Source organism: Sarcophilus harrisii, chromosome 2 (assembly GCF_902635505.1).
Source record: "Sarcophilus harrisii chromosome 2, mSarHar1.11, whole genome shotgun sequence".
NCBI lineage: Eukaryota > Metazoa > Chordata > Mammalia > Dasyuromorphia > Dasyuridae > Sarcophilus > Sarcophilus harrisii.
The window spans coordinates 642,281,849-642,303,774 of record NC_045427.1 but is presented as its reverse complement, the minus strand read 5'-3'; the positions used below and the strand labels follow the sequence as shown (position 1 = coordinate 642,303,774).

General features: G+C 36.5%; 1 protein-coding gene across 2 annotated transcripts in view; it reads right to left on the bottom strand.

The window, feature by feature from the left end:
* The window catches only part of ANK3 (ankyrin 3), a 592,702-nt gene that overhangs the window by 511,770 nt on the left and 59,006 nt on the right, over positions 1-21,926 (bottom strand). The window contains exon 1 of one of the 2 annotated variants that reach the window (XM_031956919.1): positions 21,122-21,686. The exons of the other annotated variant lie outside the window; for it this stretch is intronic. Within the exon in view, the coding sequence (XP_031812779.1) occupies positions 21,122-21,184 (63 nt within the window). The 5' untranslated portion in view covers positions 21,185-21,686. Of the gene's footprint in view, positions 1-21,121; positions 21,687-21,926 lie in introns of those variants that run through there. 2 annotated transcript variants of the gene reach the window in all.

Genomic DNA, 21,926 nt, shown 5'->3' with positions numbered 1-21,926 from the left:
CATAAAAAGGAGAGGGAAAGTTTTTGATGAAAACTTTTTTTTTCCCTTCAGAAGCAATGGCAACACATCCAGTATCATGTCTTGTTTATTTAAATCAGTATTATGGCTCAGTATCAATCAAGCTTCCAATCTTACCCAGTAGGAAGAGGAAAATCCCAGAAGAACCACTAAAAAATTAGGAAATTTTATAAATGAAAAAGCAATAAAATTCAAGACACTTCTAAGAAAAGCTATGGTTTCTTGTTTCTTAAACCCTTCAAATAGGACTTCGAAAATGGCTGCGAAGCATCACTCTGATTGACTGGAGACCAGAAGTGACCCTCTAGAGTAGAGCTGCTTCTGTCCATCAACAGAAGAAACAAAATATTTGCATATTTTTCAGTGGTTAGCAAAGGAATAACTTCCTGAACTCTCCACAGGAGCCTGAATTCTTGAGAAAATGCCTTGTTCATTTTGTAAGGACAGTTTCCTTCAATTTAGGAACACATGTTCTAATCACTGAAATAGAAATTATCCTGCCTGCCTCTCCCGTTTTCCAGATAGGGAACCTGAAGAGCAGAAAGGCCAAATCATATGGCCAAAGGTGTGCTGACTCTTCCTAGCCAGCTTCTGAATGGAATTATTTTAATTGCTTTTGAGACAGAGACAGACAGACAGACAGAGACAGAGACAGATAGACAAAGAGACACACAGGGAAAGAAAGCTAGATTTGGAGTAAAAGAGCAAGGGTTCAAATCTCAGCCCTTTCAGTGCTACCTGTATTAGCACAGGTAAGTCATTTAAATATTAATGGGCCTCAGTTCTTTCCTTAAAAAAAAAAAAAAAACTTTAAATTTATGCTCCTATGCTTCTGAAACTCCTGATATAAAGCAAAGTATTATTTTCTAAGGTATTGACAGAGTGTAAGCTTTCTTAAGGCAGTTTTTTTTTTTTTTTTTTTTTTTTTTTTTTTATGTCAGGCAGCTAGATCGCACAATAGATAGAGCATTGACCGTGGAGTGAGGAGGACCTGAATTCAAATCTGAATTCTTACTTACTAGATTTCTGGGAGTTAATCTCAATAGCCTAACCCCACCCCCAAAAATTATATATCTCCCACATCTAATGGGCACAGATATTAAATGGGAGCTAGACTGCTTTAATAGTAAATAAGTGCTTTAATAATTTCAGAAACAATTACTACTGCTCCCACATTTAGTAATTACTCCTCCTAATACTAAATAACAGTGGTTCTTCTGTTTTCTGTACACACAGAGTAACATGCATTTACCATGTTGATCCAATATAGACCATCTTTGAATACTGCTTGTAGCAGAGAATTGTGGGAAGATCCTGGCATTTATGAATAAATGCCAACCAAGATTCAAGTCCAGTCAATAAACATTTGTTAAGTGCTTCCTGGGAGCCTGACACTGGGCTAAGCTTCAGATTACCAAGAGAGGTAAAAATAATACCCATTATTAAGGAACTTAAGAGACAACAGACAAAGCACCATATTCAAACAAGCTATAAGCTAAATAATTCATCTCAGGGGGAAGGCCTTATCACAGATGAGGCCTTATCACAAAGGTCCAGTGTCCCTTGGTGCAACCCTGTCAAGAAGGACAGCTCTATGAATGTGCAACACAAGATTATTGTATGTCTGTGTGTATTGGTCTAGACTTGTGATTTTATTGGTATAGATAACTACCATATGAGGGAATTTTTCTTTAGAATAGTAGGTCAGCAACTTCTTTGATACTTAAGAATTTTAGAGATTGGGCACTTAGAGGTGAAGTGATTTCCTCAGAATCTCATAGCTAGTGTGTACCAGAGACAATATATGAACTTGAAGCTTTCTGCTCCAAGCAAGCCTTCTATGCTCTACATACTGTCACACTGTCTTTCTTGAAGTTCACTTCATTTAAATACTGTATCTGCATACCAAGTCTTTCCAGGGTTAAATATTTTTCACTTTATTACCCTCTGTAGTTCTTCCCTTGCCCTTCGAAATTTTTTCCATAAGTCATTTCAATGATGTCTGATTCTGTGACTCCATTTGGGGTTTTCTTTGCAGATACACTGGAGTGGTTTGCCATTTCCTTCTCAAGCTCATTTTACAGATGAGGAAACTGAGGCAGAGCAAAGTGACTTGGCCAATGTCACCCAGCTAGTAAGTGTCCGAGGTCGGATTTGAACTCAGCAAGATGAGTTTCCCTTACTCCAGGCTCAGCATTCTGCCCATCGATCCCACTCTCCTTCTCTTCCAAATAGGACAGTTCAATCTGATGAGCATATATACATGTGGAGGGATATCAGTTCACAGGCAGTCATTCATACTAGAATGTAAATGGAGTTTTTCATCTGAAAACATGAGTGATTCTCATGTTTCTTCACATGTTACTTACAAAAATATAAATACCCAGGAATACCTCCAAAGCTTTGGACAATTCACAGCCTCTGTGGGCCTCATTTTTTTTTTTCATTTATAAAATGCAGGGTTTGGACTGGGAGCTTTCCAAAGTCCTTTCTTATTCAGGTTTAAGGAGTCTCACTGAAAGGAAAGAAAGCAAAAGCTGATGAAAAACCTGAGTCCCAGAGACATGAATGGATTCATCTGGTCCATAGAGTTCACAGCACAATCAAAATTAGGTTTCTGAGACTACTGATATATGGAAGAGCTCCTTTGAATCATGAATTCCCTTCTAAATTCAAACAGAAAACAAAATTTTTGGAAGAATTATTATTGCACTAGCATGATATCCGAAAGCTATACTACTAAATATCATGTATTTCTATTTTTTCACAACATAAGCTCTGACATCTCATTTTTTTTCTTATTGTTATATTAAAATAAGCCAAGATTTAAAATTCCCCAAGCTTCATAAAGCTAACTTCTTCAAGAGATTAACTGTGCATTATATTATATTTTGTGATATAAATTCCCAAATCAAAATTTTACTTGAGACAGAATAAATATATAACCTGATAAAATGTGCTTGGTTATTTTGTAAGCAGTTTTTCTTTCAAACTAAATCTTTAATCCTCTTATTTAATGAGGAAAAAGTAATGAGGAAGTTATCATCTTTGTCAATTAAGAATATTTCCAGGGGATGAATAAACATGTAATTTAAATGACTTTAAAATAAGTTAAATAAGTATAAGAAAGGGAAAGGATAGAAGCACTTAAATAGTAGTTACTATGTGCCAGATGCTGTGCAAGTGATCATATCTCATTTGACTCTCACAAACACTTTACCCAATAGGTACCATTATCCTCATTTTACAGTTGAGGAAACTGAGGCAGAGATTAAGTGATTTGTCCAGGATCATATGGCTAATACTCATCTTGCTGAGTTCAAATCCAACCTCGGACACTTACTAGCTGGGTGACGCTGGGTGAATCAATAAAGTCATCTTCCTGACCTTAGGATTAGTGCTCTAACAACTGTTCTAGCTCAAAACCTCAAGGAGAGATACAATTCTGATTATGAATTCTTTGACCATGCAAGCCAGGGAACAAAGCAAAATACAAAATATCTTTCAGTCTTGTAAAGCCCCCATTGGCTTGTATGCTAAAGATGGTAGAATGGAAGGAAAGTGGGGCCAGTATTGAGAAACAGAGTTTTTAAACCATCTATAAAGAAGAAATTAAGTGTTCCTACTCTATATATGAGAACCTTAACCAATGATAAATAAATAGATAAATGCTGGGGGGATGTCATCATATCAAAATGAACACCATCATAAATCAAACAAGATATAAGAAACTTGCAGCTAAATGGGGAGATGGTTCATGGATTTGACCGAGAGCTAAATGATGGAGTTGTGGATCCCATGAATCCATGTGATGCTTAATTATCTCATGTTGTAATACTCATAAAAAGAACTGAGAAGAAGGAGCAGGAAAAAGAAAAAGATATTGCACGGAGAATAAGACTTAGAATCAGGAAGACCTGAATTGGAATTCTGCCTTAGGGACTTGCTAAATGTGTGATACAATACAGGGCAAGTCACTTAGCCTCTCAGCCACACTTTTTTCATCTGTAAAATGAAATAACAACAGTACCTATTTCCCAAGGTTGTTGGAAAGTCAAATGAATTACAAATGTAAAGCACTTTGTGAACCTTAAAGTGCAATATAAATACTAATTAATCATTATAATTACTACTCAAAAACATGCAACAAGGGGAAATTGACATCTATTTAAAATTCACTGGTTTAAGGAGTCTCACTGAAAGGAAAGAAAGCAAAAGCTGATGAACAAAATTGAGCCCTCATGCTTATAAATTATAAATATTTTTTCCAAGAAGAGATTCAGGCAGGAGTCTCTGGACATGTCATTCACTGAATAACATTTCCCCAAAATAAAAACAAATAGATCCTAAAAGGCAGGAAATTCCTAGATCCTGATATGGGTGTCAATTCTGAGTCACAACTGATTTGTTAACTCAAAGATCAAAATCAATATGAAATTAGAAGAAATAAAAATAAGACAGGGGGGAATACTAATATAATTACATGATGGTACAGAGAAAAGGAAGCTTAGAGGCCATCCAGACCCATGATTTTCAATATGTGATTCAGAAACTTGCAGAGGTCCTTGAGAATTCTTCAGGAGGGTCTGCAAGGTCAAAATATTTTCCTAATACTAAGTTGGAAGGAGAAAAGAGATTTAGGATGAGACCAGACTCCTTCTTGATGCTACAATTTTCCTGTCTAGCATGAATTACACTGTCATTCTCTAACTCACTGGACATGGTTGAAGGAGTGGGAATAATCCTTACCATTTCCAGACTATTCCTCTATCACCATCATTCAAAAATCGCATCTCCCTTTCATGTAGCTGTAGATAACTTTGCTTCATCTGAAAACTATTTCATATCTTTGGATCACTTAGCAATTGGGGAATAGCTCTTTTTTTTTTTTTTTTTAACCAATTTGACTTGGTTCTCTATGTTTGAGAAATGAGCCTTTATCAGAACAATTTGCTTCATTTTTTTTTTCTTATTCTTATCAAAGATATTACTCTTTGCAATTACAGTCTTGGATGACTCCCACCACTTTCACTCCCACTCATGCTCGTGAGCAAAAAAAGTAAACAACAAAACTAGGATGAGCAAGGCCATTATAAGTGGATTTTACGTTTTCTCAGCTGAATCTTCTCTGCAACAAAACTTTTTTAAAACACAACCTTAATCAGTTTGCTGTCCCATTCATTACAGTGGCTCTTCCAAAGCATTTCATCCCTCCTTTAATATTTTCTAGTTCCCCCTCCTATTACCTTATCAGATGGGAATCTTGCCTCATATTTTACTAACAAAAAGCCCGAGGCCATTTACAAAAGAGTTCTCCTTTTCTTCCTGAGAATTTTACATCATTCAGATGTTACTTACAATTTCCTGGCCTTCCCCCTACTTCACATGAACAATAACACATCCCCTTGCTTAAGCAACCCCATTCCACACACAAATAACTCCATTCTATCCCATCTTCTCCAGCAGCTCTCTCCCTTTTCTAGTCCCTTTCTCACTAATCTTCAGCTACTTCGTGGCTACTGGTCACTTCCCTCCTGCTACAAACATGAGCACATTTCATCCATGCTCCAAAAGTCCTCACTTCATCCATGCTAGTTTTCCATGATATTTTTCATCCTTTTTTGTGGGTAAACTTGAAAAGGCATCTACCACAGGTGTCTCCACTTTCCTTCTCACTTTCTTCTTCTGTCTTTGCAGTGAGGCTTACCATCCAATCCATTGCCATCTAATCCAAACTACTCTCCCCAAAGTTACTACTAATCTATAAATGTTCAAGTCTGATGACTTTTCTCAATGTTTATTATTATTCATCTTTCTACAGTCTTTGAGACTGTTGGTCATCCTCTTTGTTAGATTCTTCTCTTTATGTTTTCAGAACATTATTCTGTGTTGATTCTCCTCTTATTTTTCTGGCCTCATCCTCTAACTCCATTGGCACATTTTCAGGTCACTGACTGGGGTGTCCCTTTGGCTTTGTCTAAGGTCCTCTTATCCCTCTAAACTATTTCACTCGTGATCTCAGCACCTCCCCTAGTTCTCCAATCTATTTGTCCAGCCCTACCCTCTCTCATATTAAGCAATCTCATCTTCAATCTTCAATTTCTTTTTGGCATTTGAATGGGATGTTGTGTAGACATCTTAAACTCAACATGCCTAATAATCTTTTTCTCTAAGCCCTCCCTTAACCATCTCCCACCTTCCCTGTTACTGTAGAGAATAACACCATGTTCCCAATCCTTCAGGCTTGCAGCCTAGATGTCAACCTTAGCTCCTCACTGTCTCTCACTTCCCATCCTGCCATATTCCATGGTAGGAAGGCTTGTCAATTTTTAACTTTCACATCATCTCTCATTCATGGCCTTTTGTCTTTTTTGACATTGCAACCACCCAAGTAAAGGTCTTTTATCCCCTAAAGCCTGGGCTATTGCAATGGCCTCTGATTGTTCTTCCTGTCTCAAGTCTCTCCACCCCAGTCCATTCTCCACTCTGCCGTCAAATTGATCTGCCTAAAACACAGGTCTGATATCACACCCTAATTAAAAAAAAACAAAAAAACTTATCTGGATTCCTCCAGATCCAATATAAAAGCTTCAATTTGACTTTTTAAGCCCCTCACAAATCCCTTTCTATTTTTCCAAGCTGATTGTACCTCACCTCCTACAAGTACTGCAGTCTGATGGCATTAGCCTCAATCCTGCTTCTCACCCAGGGCCCTTTCTAAATTCTTCAGCTTGGGGCAGTTTCTTATTCTTATCTCCTCCTGGCTTCCTTTAAGTCTCTGTTAAAGTTAAGTATATTATTTTCCCATTCAATTGTGAACTTGAGAACTGAGACTACTTTGTCATTTTTGTTATTTTGTTTGTGTCTTTGTGTCTTTCTTTGTATCCCCAGTGTGTGTCACTTAATAGGGATACTAATCTTTCAAAAAATATAAGTTGGAATGAGATCATTCAAATCAGTTCCAATTGTTCAGTGATGAAGAGAGCCATCTACAACCAGAGAGAGGCCTGTGGGAACTGAGTGTAGACAACAACATAGCATTTTTACTCTTTATATTGTTGTTTGCTTGCATTTTACTTTGCTTCTCTTTTTTTTTTCTAGTGTGGTGTGATAATTGTGTGTATATATGTATATTGTGTGTGAGTATACATATATGTATATATACATGTATATATGTATACACACACACACACACACACATACATTGGATTTAACATATATTTCTACCATATATTGATTGAACTGCTTGCCATCTAGGGGAGGGGTGAGGGAAGGGGAGGGAAATTGGAACACAGGGTTTTGCAAGGGCTAATGTTGAAGAATTGTCCATTGTTATGAAAAATAAAAAGCTTTAATTAAAAAAAAAAGAAAAAAATGATAAAAAAATGTAAGTTGGGGGCAGCTAGGCTGCACAGGGCACCAACCCTGAAGTCAGGGTTCAAATCTGGCCTCAGCCACTTAACACTTCCTAGCTGTGTGACTCTGGGCAAGTCACTTAACTCCAATTGCCTTGGCAAAAAAAAAAAAAAAAAAAAGTAAGTTGGTTCCATACAGGTCCCTATTGATCTTTTAAGGTAAATGTTTTCCATTTACCATCATTTATATTTGTATCTTTAGAATTTCATTCTTGACAACTTCCCATCTTTCCTGGGTAGACTTGTCCTGTAATAGTCCATGAAATCTGATTCCTTGGAAGTTCTGAAGTAATAGTGTAAATAGTATAAATTAAAGAGAGGTGGCCAAGTTACTTTGCTGGGCAAGGGAAAAAAAATCAAAGAAAACATAATTGCCCTAAAGGTGCCCATTCAGGCCCATAAAAAAGTATCCAACACACTGAGTGGATCTTAGGTAGGAGATCACATGTACCTTTTTTGAATGAGGTTTATGGGTAAGATTTGCATAGATTGCAAAGGCATAAACAGGTTTCAAGGTATACTCATTCACATGACATGACGGGAGACCCTCATCAATGAGATCCCAGATCCATCTTTTATGTCTTAAACTGAAAAGAAAGGGGATATAAGAGAAAGAGAGGAAGAGGGGGGGGAAAAAAGAGCTTCTAGAAGTTCATTCCCTGACAAAATCAGAACTGAAATGATATTTACAAAAAAAAAACAAAACAAAACAAAACAAAAAACTCCTAAAGAGAACGCTGCATCTGCAACATCAGCTGCATGGGCTGGCACAAGGAGCTTCAAATATTCAAAACTGAGAATCATTTCCTGTGTTTTCTTTCTATTCAAATGCCCAAACTCCATACTCAGTGAAAGAATTCCATATGTGCTGTGGGAGGAAATTCACTAATTTGCTGATAATAGTCTTTGGGGGGAAAAGATGCCAAGCTATAAAATCATGATTACAATTTCTTTTTTTTTCCTTAAAAAAAGTAGTAGTGTGTTTTTTAGTAATGCCCCAAAATGTTGACTTAGATACATAATTAATTTAATTACATTTAATTATAGTGATACAGACCAAAATGCCTTTCTATTAAGTCAGACCCTGGTAATTCAGTTTTGGGGGGAGGTATATATCATACCTCACTTTTAAGATTTTTCTCTCCTTTTATAACATTATTAGATTATGAAATTATAATAAAATTATGATAATTATCTAGTGACATATTCAATACCCCTCAAAATTTAAGAGTTATCTTATCTAATAATGAAATCTCTAGATACAAAGACTAGATAAGTTAAGTCACAAAAAAAAGGAAGGCAGTATTATACAATTTCCTGGGCTGAGGCTAAATGTCAGGGCTAAAAAAAAAATTATCCTATTTCTATTATTTCTATTCTTTAATTTCATCCTGTTCTTGTATTTCTGAACCACTGTTAGTGATCATGGAGTAGGTGAAAACTACCATGGGATTGGGCAATACCCCCATTCCAGTTTTCAAAAAGGGAAGAGAATTCAATCTTCAGATTTCAGTTCTTAACAAGATTCTAGAATGTATTATTATAATATTTAATGGCAATGAAATATTATTGTGCTATAAGGAAATTATAAAATTTCTACCTAGAGAAACCCAGGTAGAACTATATGAACTGATGCAGAATAGAGAGAAACCAGGAGAAAGATACAACACTGGAAAAAGAAACAATTTTAAAAGATTTCAGAACTTTGATCAAAACAATGATCAACCTCAATTGTAGAGGACTAGTGATAAACAAAGTTGCTCATCTCTTCATAGAGAAGTGATATTTTGGTAGCCAAGGTGAAAATTTGTTTTTCTTGACAATACCTATTTGTTATAAGAGTTTTGTTTCTTTTTTTTTTTCATTATAGTTAAAGAAGTAGAAAGGGGAAAAAACGAATGCCTATTGATTTTTTTCAAAAACAACAACTAAAGGGATGGTTAGTAAATATCTAGAAAAGGAAGTAGTAATCATAAAGAATCAATATGACTTCATCAACAGCAAGTCAGGTCAAAACTGTTAATTTAGAGTCAGAAGAACTCTCTTGTTTTGGGCCCTTGAGAAGACAATTTAACCTATCTGGGCTTCATTTTATTCATCAGTAAAATGCAAGATGGTACTAAATTATATCATTATATCATAGAATTTGGAGTTGGAAGGAAACTAAAAATGTCTTGTTTTTAAGGTTTTTTTTAATTTTTAAGACATTTTTAAGACATTTAAATTAATTTTAATTTAAATTTTAAGACATTTTTAGGTTCCTTCCTACTCCCAATCCTATGATATAATTTGACTAGACTTTCCCGAGACATTTAACAGTCTTTCATGCTATTCTTTGGAAAAACATGGAGAAATGATTCCATATCTGGTATATGCCATATGTGTGGCAGAGTGGACATAGCGCCAGCTTTTAAACTAAAATGAGGTGGGTTTCAGTCCTACTTCTGACACATACTGGTCACGTGACATTGGGCAAGTCACTTAATGTCTGAATATTCAAATAGCTTTTTAAAACTATAAGTTGTAAGGGCAGGGATAGAACACCTGCCCTGAAGTCAGGAACACATGAGTTCAAATCTGGCCTCAGACACTTAACACTTACTAGCTGTCACAACCCCAGTTGCATCTCCAAAAACAAACAACAATAAGTTATTATGAAAATTATAAGCTATAATGAAGATATCAACCTATAATGGCAGAAAAAGTTTCTTCTCACATGGGATTTCTATACAAATAGCATCAAGGTTGTCTATTTGAGAGTCACTTGTGTTCTTTTGGAAAAAATAATGACATTAAAACTAATGAGTCAGTTCAGAAGTAGTTGAATGGTTAAATCCAGAGTAGTCATTAGTATTTCAAAACCAATTTGGAAGTTAGTCAATTACCATTTATTAAGCACCTACTGTTTGTCAGGCATTGTGCTAAGCACTGTAGATTTTAAGAGAGGCAAAAACAGTCCCTTCCCTTGAAGACATCACAATCTAATGGGAATTTCCAATGGAACACTCCAGAAAATTGTGCTTGGATCTAAGCTGTTTAACATATTTAGAAATGAATTAGATCTAGGCAAACATGGCCTGTTTTTGTTTTTGTTTTTGTTTTTTTAAATATGCAGATGGCATGAAGCTGAGAGGGATACTGAATATACTGAATGACAGAATCAGAATTCAGCAAGACCTTGACAGGCTAGAACCTTAGACGAAATCCAAGAAGATGAGATTTAATGGAGTCAAATGTAAAATCTTCCACTGAAGTAAAAAGAAAGTCAATTTTCCAAGTATAAGACATAAAATAAATGGCTAGGAAATAAGTCACCAATTCTGAGATAAAGCCGATTGAAAATTCAATAAGTACCAACAGTATGAGATGATAGCAGCCAAGAAAGAAAGCTAAGTCTATCTTAGGCTACATTTATAGAGGTGCAGCATTTAGCTGATCAGTTATTGGTTCTCAGATAATAAGAATAACATTGAATGACTAGAAAATATCCATCTGGACTCTAGATTTTAGAAGAGTAAATCTAGAAAAGCAAAAGTTTTTTTTTGTTTTTTTTTGTTTTGGAGAATGGGGCTTTTTAGACAAACTTGGAGAACAGAGGGCTCAGGGGGAAAAGTCTTCAAGTATCTGAAGTTCAGTCACATGGAAGACAAGCGTGTCTCATTCTTCTTTGTTCTAGAAAGAACTAAAAATAATGGGTAGAAATCATAGTCATCAGCATTTATTAAGGCACTGTGATTAATACTAGGAATACAAAAAAATCCCAAGGAACTCACAGACTATTGGAGAAGACAATATCCAAATAACTATGTACAATCAAAATACATACATGTATACAAGATACATAGAGTATAAACTAGAGATATTCAACATGGGGAAGGTACTAAATGAATCAAGTGTTACATTTACCCTTTACATAAGAAAAAAACTTCCTAATAATTTAGGCCATCCAAAAGTAGAAGAGAATGCCATAGGAGCTAATGGACAAACACTAATTGCTAATTGTGTGACACAAGGTAGAGAGGATTATAATTTTCAGGTACTGATGGGACTAGAGGGTTTCAGGCAGGAAATGAAGGATTGACTCTTTGTCACTATATACCCCTCCCCCCCCCCAACACACACACACACACACACACACACAAAGGTTTTAACCTCACTCTCAGGTTAATGTTGTGTAAGCTTCACCTAAGTATTCTAACTTCTTAAATGGTGGGGGTGGGGGTTAATGCATTTAAGCTAATGTACTCATCCCTAACCATTTAGGGATATTTTTTAACCATTTAAAATATCTATCAGTATCTCTAAAGAAATGAGAGTTTTGGAAAGAAGTAAAGAAATGAGAATTTCAGAAGCAAGTGAAGAAATTAGAATTTGGGCAAGAGAGAAAAGAAAGGGGGGGGATAGGGGGAAAAATGTTTTCTATTGTATCCCTGGGTATGGCAATATGAATTGAGTTCATTGGTTTTATAGTTATAAATTTATCAAAGGAACATAAGCAGAAGGTTCTACACTGTAAAATGTTAACTTGTCTAAGGAAATAATTGTTATATGACAATTGTATTTAAGAGTCAAAAGCACTGAAGAATGACACAATGACTTTTTGAAAACTTTAATATGAAAAATGCCAATAAGTAAGGATTCATATCATTTTGTGAATAAATCTAGAAGAAAATTATTATTCCTTGTGAGAGATGTATTAATTTTGTTTGTCTCTTTATATAGACAGCAGTATAAATGTCCCCAAAGTCTTTCCATTCAGGGTGTGTGTATGTGTGTGTGTGTGTGTGTGTGTGTGTGTCCACCTTTCCACTGTGATAACCAAGTGGATAGAGGTCATAAATTTATCAGGAGAATTTCTTGGTCTTTTTTTTTTTCTTCTATTGGGTAATTAGTCTCCATTTCTTAAGCCTGTTAATCCTCCTGGTATTTTTTTAAAAAATAAATGTCATCCTTCTGCCCTGTCCAAATGCTCATATTTGCTTCCAAGGCACCAATTTTTCTTTCAGAACCCTCCTGGAAAGAACACGTGTTTAGCATGATATGGACTAATAGACAGATGCCTTACAAAATACTCTCTGATCTAGAATCAACAAAAGAAAAAAATGATAATTCCCTAGGTTTACTTTTAGCTCCGTTAGCTTAAAATCAAACCAAGCCAAGCCAAACCCAAAGCATGTTTTTGCCTGTACACTAAATCTTTTACAGAGAGACAGCCTCAGAATCAATGTATCAGAACCATGTCAAAGATAAAGGAATAGGACAACAAAGTTTTCTTTTCACTTGCAGCAATAATTGCTTCTAGGAAAAGCTCTAACATGCAAAAACTGCAGAGAAAATTGAAAATCATTTTGGGAAAAAAGGTAGGCATGAATCTTACACAATATACAATAAGTTTTAAGTGTATGCATTACTTAAGTCTAAAAGGCCAAATAAAAAATAAAAAAGAACTGGAGAAAAAAGAACAGAAGTACCTTTCACAACTATGGCTATGGTGAAAATTCAAGTGCTAAAAAGAGATAAGTGATCATAAAAGATTTCCACAAAATCAATATAGTTAGGTCTAGGAAAATTTTCAATTAGGAAAACTTATTATCAAATAAATCATGCAGATCTAATATACAACATACAGAGAGAATTGTTTGAAGTAAAGAGCATCCCAAAGGTCTTCACATGCTTTAAAGCAACACTCCAAAACCATTCCTTAATAAGTCATAAAAGAATATGAACAAACATACTTAGATCTAAAAGTATAAAGCAATGTTACTGTGTTTTAAGAAATGACAAATATGGAGAATTCAGAGAAACATGAAAAGATTCATATTAATTGATGCAAGGATATGAGCACAAGCATGAAAACATTATTCCTGATTACTTCAACAATGTACATGGAAAGAATTAGAAAATGAAGATAACACTATGTAGTTATAATTATCCTGGAAAAGAAGAGGAAATGTACTTCCCTCTTTACTCTGAGTGGTAGGAATTATGATTGTATATGTTCTGCCAGAGGTGACTGACATGTAAAATGGTCCTGCTTATTTCTTTTTTATTTGTTAAAAAGGAAAATTCACACTGAGAATAAAGAAGAAAAAAGTGGTATAATCAAAGTTTTTGTGTTAGGAAAACCAAAGGAGTCAACAGAAAGAAAAGTTGCAGATGAAGACTTTTTGCTAAATTCTATTTCACTGAAATGAGACATACCAAGACATGAGTAAATTTCATGATAACCTTAAACCAAGGAATAATCATTGTGAAGTAAACTTAAATCCATCAGATCGGTATCATTTCCATGACACACTCACAGATATAGAAGAGCAACAAAATCAGGTCCATTAGGAATTTTTTTTAATGATATAAGAATTAATTGAAAGATTTCCATGAAAAAAGTTTCAATGAAAATCATGATGTAATGGTAGCATAATCAGTGAAGCAGTCATGAAAAGTTGTTTTGCTCATGTAAAATGCTTTTCCGAAGAAGATTCTTAGGGGAAGGACTGACTGCTTGGCAGACGGAGTTTACCTCTGAAGCTCACTTTCCCAGTTTTAGAAAAAGGGAATTAAGAATAAGAGATTCAAGAGCCGGTGGTGTGGGGATGGGAAATACAAGCAGTGAAGCTTATAGCTTCTGGGAGATGAGCTGGGAAAGCAAATTAGAAGGTAGGATTGATTTTGTACAGAAATTCAACAACAGTAGCAGTTGCAAAGTCAAAGACCTATCGCTCTGAAGAGATGAGAATCAGACTGATCAAGGACTTCTGATATAACCAATGAGTCAGTCTCTCATTAAGCATTAAAAAGAGCTTTCTGGGTGCCAGAAACTGGACTAAGAGCTAAGGTAGACATGTTAAAAATCTCTTTCCTACTTCCAGTCAGCTACTCACAAAAGCTTACTGGTTTTTTAACTGAAGCTTTCAATTGAGATTCTAGTCATCCTCTCTAAGACTTTTTTAGGAAGCAGAAATGCTAAATTGTGAATTTTATTTAAGGCTTACAACAGAGAGCAAAAGATAAAGCATCCCTTATACTATAGTAGAGAGACAAAAGTTTGGATCGGTGGGAAGTGACCTGAAAGTTTGGAGCCTTCAGAACAAAATGAGCAAGTAGCATTAGAAAGTGCTGGCATATGAATGACATGCCTAGAAATAAATCGAGTCAGTGATTGTAAGAAGTTGCAAGTGAGCTACTTTCTTTTTCATGCTTTGTGCTGCTGTGTTTTGTGTGCTAGGTTTAAAAGGAATGCTACCCCCTAGAGGAGGTATAAGGTTGGGATCTGTGATTTCATTGGTATAGGAAACTCCCAGGTGAATAAACTCCCTTTACTAAAGCAGGAAAGGCACTTTCTCTGCTGCTTGGAACCCTAGAGATTTTCCTAGAGCACTGAGTGGTGAGATAAGTTGCCTTAGATTATATAAATAGCGTGTATGTAAGAGGCAGGATGAGGACCCATTCTTCCTGGCTCTAAGGATGGTTCTTGAAGAAGTAAAAAGAAAATCCCATACCTGCGTAGAAGGTAAGTTTTCCCCTTTCACCTGACTTCCTGGCAGGTCAGCCTGCCTTGCTCACTAGTGCCACCTGCTGCCTATACAGAAGCCATCCCTTCCACACCATGCCCTGCTGCTTATAAGTAAACTATGGAACTGAATAAATACTTCTGGAGAAGATGGTGTTAATGACCCAGAGAAAAAGTTTTTAGGTAACAGTGATAAAGTAATGGTTCTTTCATGTGATAATTGGAAAAATACAGGATTACCATGAGCATCTGAGAATCCCAGAATGTTGGAAGGAGCCTGAGTCCATGTAATCTAATCTGTAACTGAATGAGAATCACACAAATGGTCCCTCAGTCTTTGCTCAAAGAGGAAACTTACAACTGCTCAAGATCATCTCATCTCTGAATAGTTTTCATCAAGAAGAGGAAAAGGAAGAGAGGAGGAAAAGAGAGGAAATGGAGGAGAGAAAAAGAGAAAATAAGAGATGAAAATACAAGATGACAATTCATAGATTCATAGAAGATAGATGAAACTCAGAGAAAGAGATACACAGAGACAGAATATTTATTGAGACAGCTAGATGATACAATGGATGGAACATTGGTTTTGGAATAAGGAAGACTCATCTTCCCGAGTTCAAATCTAGTTTCAGACATTTACTAGCTGAGTGAACCGAGGCTAGTCACTCTACCCTATTTGCCTCAGTTTCCTTATTTGTAAAGTGAGCTGGAGAAGGAAAAGACAAACTATTCTAATATCTTAGCCAAGAAATACCTAAATGTGGTCAAAAGGATACAGATAAGATTAAAAACAATTAAACAATTCCACTTAATATTGAATACTGCAGATTATAACCATTGGTGTTCTCTAATTTACCCTTGCCCTCTTCTCTTAGAGTAGGGGGAAGGTATTCTCTAAACTTTTCTGTCTCCTTTAGTCTGCTCAGTGTTCCGCAAACAACACTCATTTAAATACTTGGGATTAATGATTTGGGGAGTGATTAAAGATTGCTCCACTTAGCTCCTCACCAAAAAATATGGTCTATTGGCTCATATCAGATAACATTTATCAAGCACCCACTATGGTTCATGCAAGCAAAGCAAAAATGAAATAGATTCCTCTGTAAAAATGTGCATTTTTTCCAGAAGAATTTATAATCTATTGGGACCAATATGAAGCAAACAACATCCAAACATCCAGAAAAAAATACACATGAGTTAAAACTACAAGACTTCAGACCATCCCAAATCACGTTCCTCCAGGAAATCAGGAGTACAAACAACATATGAATTATCTAGATGCCATAACTCCAAATCATAATTATAGAATAGTGATCACTACTGTAGTGACACGTAGAAAAGAGAGAGTACAGAAATCTATATGAAGTGAAATTATCATTTCCCCTTACTCCAAAATAGACACTGTTAAGTTTCTCATGGAACAAAGGAATCGATCCATAAAACATTTATTAATCTCCTACTATGTACCACTATTAAGTTTCTCATAGAACAAAAGAATGATCAATAAAACATTTGTTAATCTCCTACTCTGTGCCACTGTTAAGGTTTCCACAGAACAAAAGAATTGATCGATAAAACATTTATTAATCTCCTACTCTGTACCACTGTTAAGTTTCTCACAGAACAAAGGAACGATCAATAAAACATTTATTAATGTTTGCCACTGTTAGGTTTTCCAAAGAACAAAAAATCGATCAATAAAAATATTTATTAATCTCCTACTATGTACCAAGCATTGTGCTAAGGACTGGAGATACAAAATAACAAACAATTCCTCTACCCTCAAGGGGCTCACATTGGAAATGAACCCAAGATACTCTTTCAAAACAAAGAGAGGCACAGAAGGTTACAAGTCTACCTTCAGGGAATACTTTAGTCTGTGAAGATTGATGTTGAGTATATATTTAACATTTACTAAAGCAAATGATTTTAGTGTCCTATTTTTTAAAAAAGAAAACTAGAATTGAAAAGGAAAATGTCCCTTTATCCGCCATCACTAAAAATAAGCAGACCTAATCCAGTGACTCACAGGACCAGTCATCAACAGGTCTAGTGTTGTCTGCAGTAGCCCCTGAGGACTGGCCTAAACACACTACGGTAGGAAAGGCTGGAAATCATTTGCCCTGAATCAGGCAATGGAGATATAGTCTGCTTATTCCCAGGACCAAAGAACATCTCAGTGACATTTAGAAGAGAGAAGATGGACATTAGTTCCATTATCAGCTACCCAAGGTGACCCTGGAAGCATTCTGGATTGAGGCTTAAAATCAGCAAAGTCCCAGAGTCAGTTTTAATTTTTGGCCTTTGGATGGTTGATTGACACATAGTATTTGGGGCAGCAATGTGGTTGAGGGGATAAAGTATTGGGCCTGGAGCTGGAAAATGTATCTTTCTGAGTTCAAATCCAACTTCAAATACTTGCTAGCTGTGTGATCCTTATCACAGTGTTTACCTCAGTTTCCTTATTTGCAAAATGAGCTAGAGAAGGAAATGACAAACCCCTCTAAATTCTCAAATTGGGTCAAGGAGAGCCAGGAACAAGGGAACAAAATCACTGTATTTAGGGATGGTAATGGGTAAAAAGACTCTATTCCATGTTTAAAATTCTACAAACATTTTGTCATTCACCACAACCCCAGAAGGTGGTGCTATTACTATCCTTGTTTTAAAGATGAGAATACTGAGTCTGATAAAAAAAGTTAAGTTACTTGTCCAAAGTCACACAGCTAGTAAGTGTCTGAGGCGAGATTCAAACTCATCACCTCCAGATCTAGCACTCTCTCCAGTGACTGTGCCATCTAGCTGCCCAAATGATAAATTGAGTAAGCTGAGAAGATAGAACTATATAGTCTCTGAGACTTCTTCCAATTTTAAATCTATATTGCTTTCAGGCTTATCTGAACCCTGGCTTCCTCAGCTCTGAAATAATGGTGTAGAACTAAATAATTTTTCATGTTCCTTTTAGTTCCCAGACTATACTGCAATGATCCTAGAAGATCTTTATGAGGCAACTTAAGATATTTTCCAGATGAGGAAACTGAGGCTCAAGGTTAAGTGAGACTAGAATTCAAATGTCCTGTTATTAGTTTGTTACAACTTCAAGGAAAAAGGAAACAGCTGATGGTGGGGAGAGAAATACTAATATTATTAGAAATGGAAGATAAAATAAATGGGACTTGAGTCATTTTTTCTTTTATTTTGTTTTTTCCAACAAGCACCAAAAAGAGGCTTGCCAATAATGTATAAACCAGGCAAAGTGCCTGTAAAATGTCAACTCAGAACATATATATACATGTGTCTGTATACAGCCATAAACACGCATATGTACATGTGTGTATATATACATGTACATGCATATAAACACATACATGTGTGTATAAAATCATTTCATAGAAAAATGCTTTTCTCACCAAGTGAAATCTATTTCTGTGTGTTCCGTGTATTATGAAATCCTGCACATTCATTGCAGGTTCAACGACATCTTTGCTTTGAAGTCCTACATTAAAATGTAACCTTCATCTTTTCCCTGGGATATCACCAAATATACAATTTAGAAAATACGGTCTGAAATGCTTGGGGAATTTGTTGCACCACATGGTTTCTGAGGAAGGCTTGAAAGCTCTCCTGTGACCACACCCACTGGTATCTGTTGATTTGTTTTTGCAGATCTGAAAACACCCATTGTGATTTTCTGTTGCTGTAAACCTGCAGCATATAAGCCCTTCCACCGTTTGGGTTCAGGTAGACATTTTCAAAAAATAGATCTCTCTGCCAATTAAAAATGCTCTCTTATCTTTCTTATCTTGAGGAGAAAAACGCCTATTTGTTCCTTTGAGAGGCTAGATAGATGTTTAATGGATGCCTGATATGAAATGGGAAAGTCTTGCTAAACATTGGTTGACCTATTGGTGAAGATATCTAATTCAGCATGATTCGACAAGTCCAAAGTTCTCAATCTTCTTGTGTCTCCTTTGTCATTCTGGGGAAACCTATGGAACCCTTTTTCAGAGCAGCACTTTTAAACTGGTTGAAGGACATACTAAATCTCAGTAAGAGGTTAGTGAAAAGAAAGACTTTTTTTTTTCATCCAATTACGTGACTTCCTGAAATCTGTACAAGTAACAACCCCTGCTCTAAACAGAGATTTCTGTGAAATATATATATATATATATATATATGTAAGTATATACATATATATGTATGTATGTATGTATATGTATACATATATATAATAAAGAGCAAAAGAAGAAATCTATAAAGATAGCAAAGAGACTTCAAAAATCTACAAATATGAAATGATGCCATACAAAGACTCAATTATTCATAAATGACCCAGACATCACTTACTATCATCTGGAACACACTCATTTGGCTCTCAATAGATAAGCCTGGACACTCTCTGCCATGTCTTCTTCAAGGATCAGAGGAGACATTCTAAGATACCTAAGGCAGTGAGGGGCTCACCAACAAGAGCACAGATGATCATCTTCCCAGAGGCTAACATACCACTATCCAAAGCACCAAACAAATCATTTAAGCTTACAGCTGCGCCCTCCTCCCTTGGGTGGAATAGGGGTGGGGGTGGAGGGGTGCCTAAGAATCAGAATATCATAGTATCACTTCTGCAACATCACCATTCCCTGCTGATACAATATGGGCAAAGTTGGGGATGGTTCAAAGCCAGTCTGGCAGGCTTCACTATCTGATAGACGAAGCTGGACCGCTGCCCTAATGCTAGCATATATAGGAATATATGTCAGGAAGCCATTCTCATGAGAGAGGTTACCTCCAAGAATGCAATATTCAAATGAATCTTCCATAAATAAGAGATGAGCTCTTACACACACACACACACACACACACACACACGCACACACACACACAGTGGAAGGAAATGGTGATTCAAGTTCTAGTTGGAATCTTGGTCTTTCCCCAACCAATGCCAAATTGAAAACCAATCCTTTTGTAGGATTTTCTGCACCCTAATATAGGACCCAATGCCTGAAAGTATCATTTTAAATAGAAAAGAACATATACCACAATCAAGGGTCCCAATAAATGGAAGCTTAATAAAACCAGAATCAAAGAATATAATTGGGAGATGATGATGTATGAAGAGAGAGATGTGGAAAGGAAAATCCCCTCAAGGAAGAGGGAATTCCAATCTGACACCAGAAAGGAGATTTCCCTTTTCCCAAACAGGTAAATTTACCTTCTCTGTTTTTGGCACACCCTAAAGCATCATGCCTCAGAAAATGAACCATGACAAAATGTACCTAAGATTTTCTTCCTCCCCACCCCCCTATTCCAAATGCATGATTTAAAAGTGCAGTGAATGCTTTTTACACAAATACACATACACACACACACACACACATACACACACACACACACACACACACACACACACAAACATTTCCATTTCTCCTCCTTTTCTGCCTGGTAAAAAATCCAACAGCATCTATAGGTTTAAAAAGAACTTGACAGCAATCACTCATTTTATTTGTGGCCATTTTCCTGTTTACAAGTGCCACAGTTAGATTGTGGTTCGCTGGTGACCAAAAGAGAAACAAGGGATGTGAAACCTGAAAATCCCAGTGTAAAATTCTCAGCCCTGTCCTGATTAATGGTTAAAAGGGAATTTATTTCATGCTGGGCTTTAAAAGGATGACCACAGGTTTCCTTAGGTGTGCCTCAAATCTCATTTAGGCAAAAATATGCACTGTAATATTCCTTACCAAACACACCCTGTTGATTAATAGGCATTCTGGAAAATTTAGTGGGGGGTGGGGGAAGGATAAAATCCTCCCCCAAACCTCCCCCCCCCCATAATGAAGACATGTTTACTTAATCACCTCAGATAGCAATCTGAAAAAATACTATTTTCACAAGATTTATAGGATTATATTTAACTCTTTAAATATTTTAATAATGTACATTAGTTGTATTTTTTTTTTTTTCCCAACAGGGAACACACCCATTACTGGTCAGAAAAGACAAAAGCATTCTGATTCTAGCAATGTCTCCATTTCCTAAGCCTAAAATCTAATCTCATAAGATCCCAGCATCAAAACATAAAGATTATTAGAGGGTGGGGGAGGAGAGAGAGAGAGAGAGAGAGAGAGAGAGAGAGAGAACGAGAACAATGCATAGAACATGTTGCTTATTCATGGCTTACCTTTTTGCCCTTCCTTTTCCTATGAACAGGTTTCACATTTTTCTCCTTTGGTTCCTCACTCATGTTTGTAATTAGGTAAGCTTATGAAACCGGAGCGACTAAGGCTCGTATTCCAACATCCAAAGCCACTGTAAATATTCAAAGCATCGAAACCAAAGTCCATTTACTGCCGGTTCCCAGACAAGTCACAGAATAAGCTGCTGCTCAGACTCAGCCTTGCTCTCCAGACTTCCAAGCGCTCATGGAGCCTGTTTTAGCTTTCCTAGACAAGAAACTGGGTGTTCCTTACATCAAAGCATCTATTATTCTTCTGTTGAAAAAAAATCAATATTCCGGCCTTTCGGTTTTGGAGAGTGATCGTTACCCCTGAGATGAGAGCTTGACAAGACTTGGTGGCTCGCTCTTGCACAGTGTTCCAGCCTCTAAATGGTGTGGAGGAGCCTCACGCCCAGAGCACTCGGCTGCAGACTGCTGACAAGCCTCCCAAGTGCTCTCTGTGGGTGATTTGCTGTTTCTCGCAGGAGGGGGAAGCAGACTGTAAATCGCCCTGACTGCCGCTCCTTCGCTCGCTCGCGTACAATACTAGCACATGTGCTGAATGCATCAGAGCATACCAGTGGAGCAAGCCAGCCAAGAGAGGAAAGTGATCAAAGCTCAGGTTACAGGTCCTTCAAAACACGGGGCGATTTCAACAATAAAGGCCCCTGCCCCCAGCCGCCCCCCACCTCTCCCACTAACTCAATTACGCAGGACTGGGATGGTCTGTTAGCCATTATTCTGGCTGGTGTGGCCAACTTATGCTAAC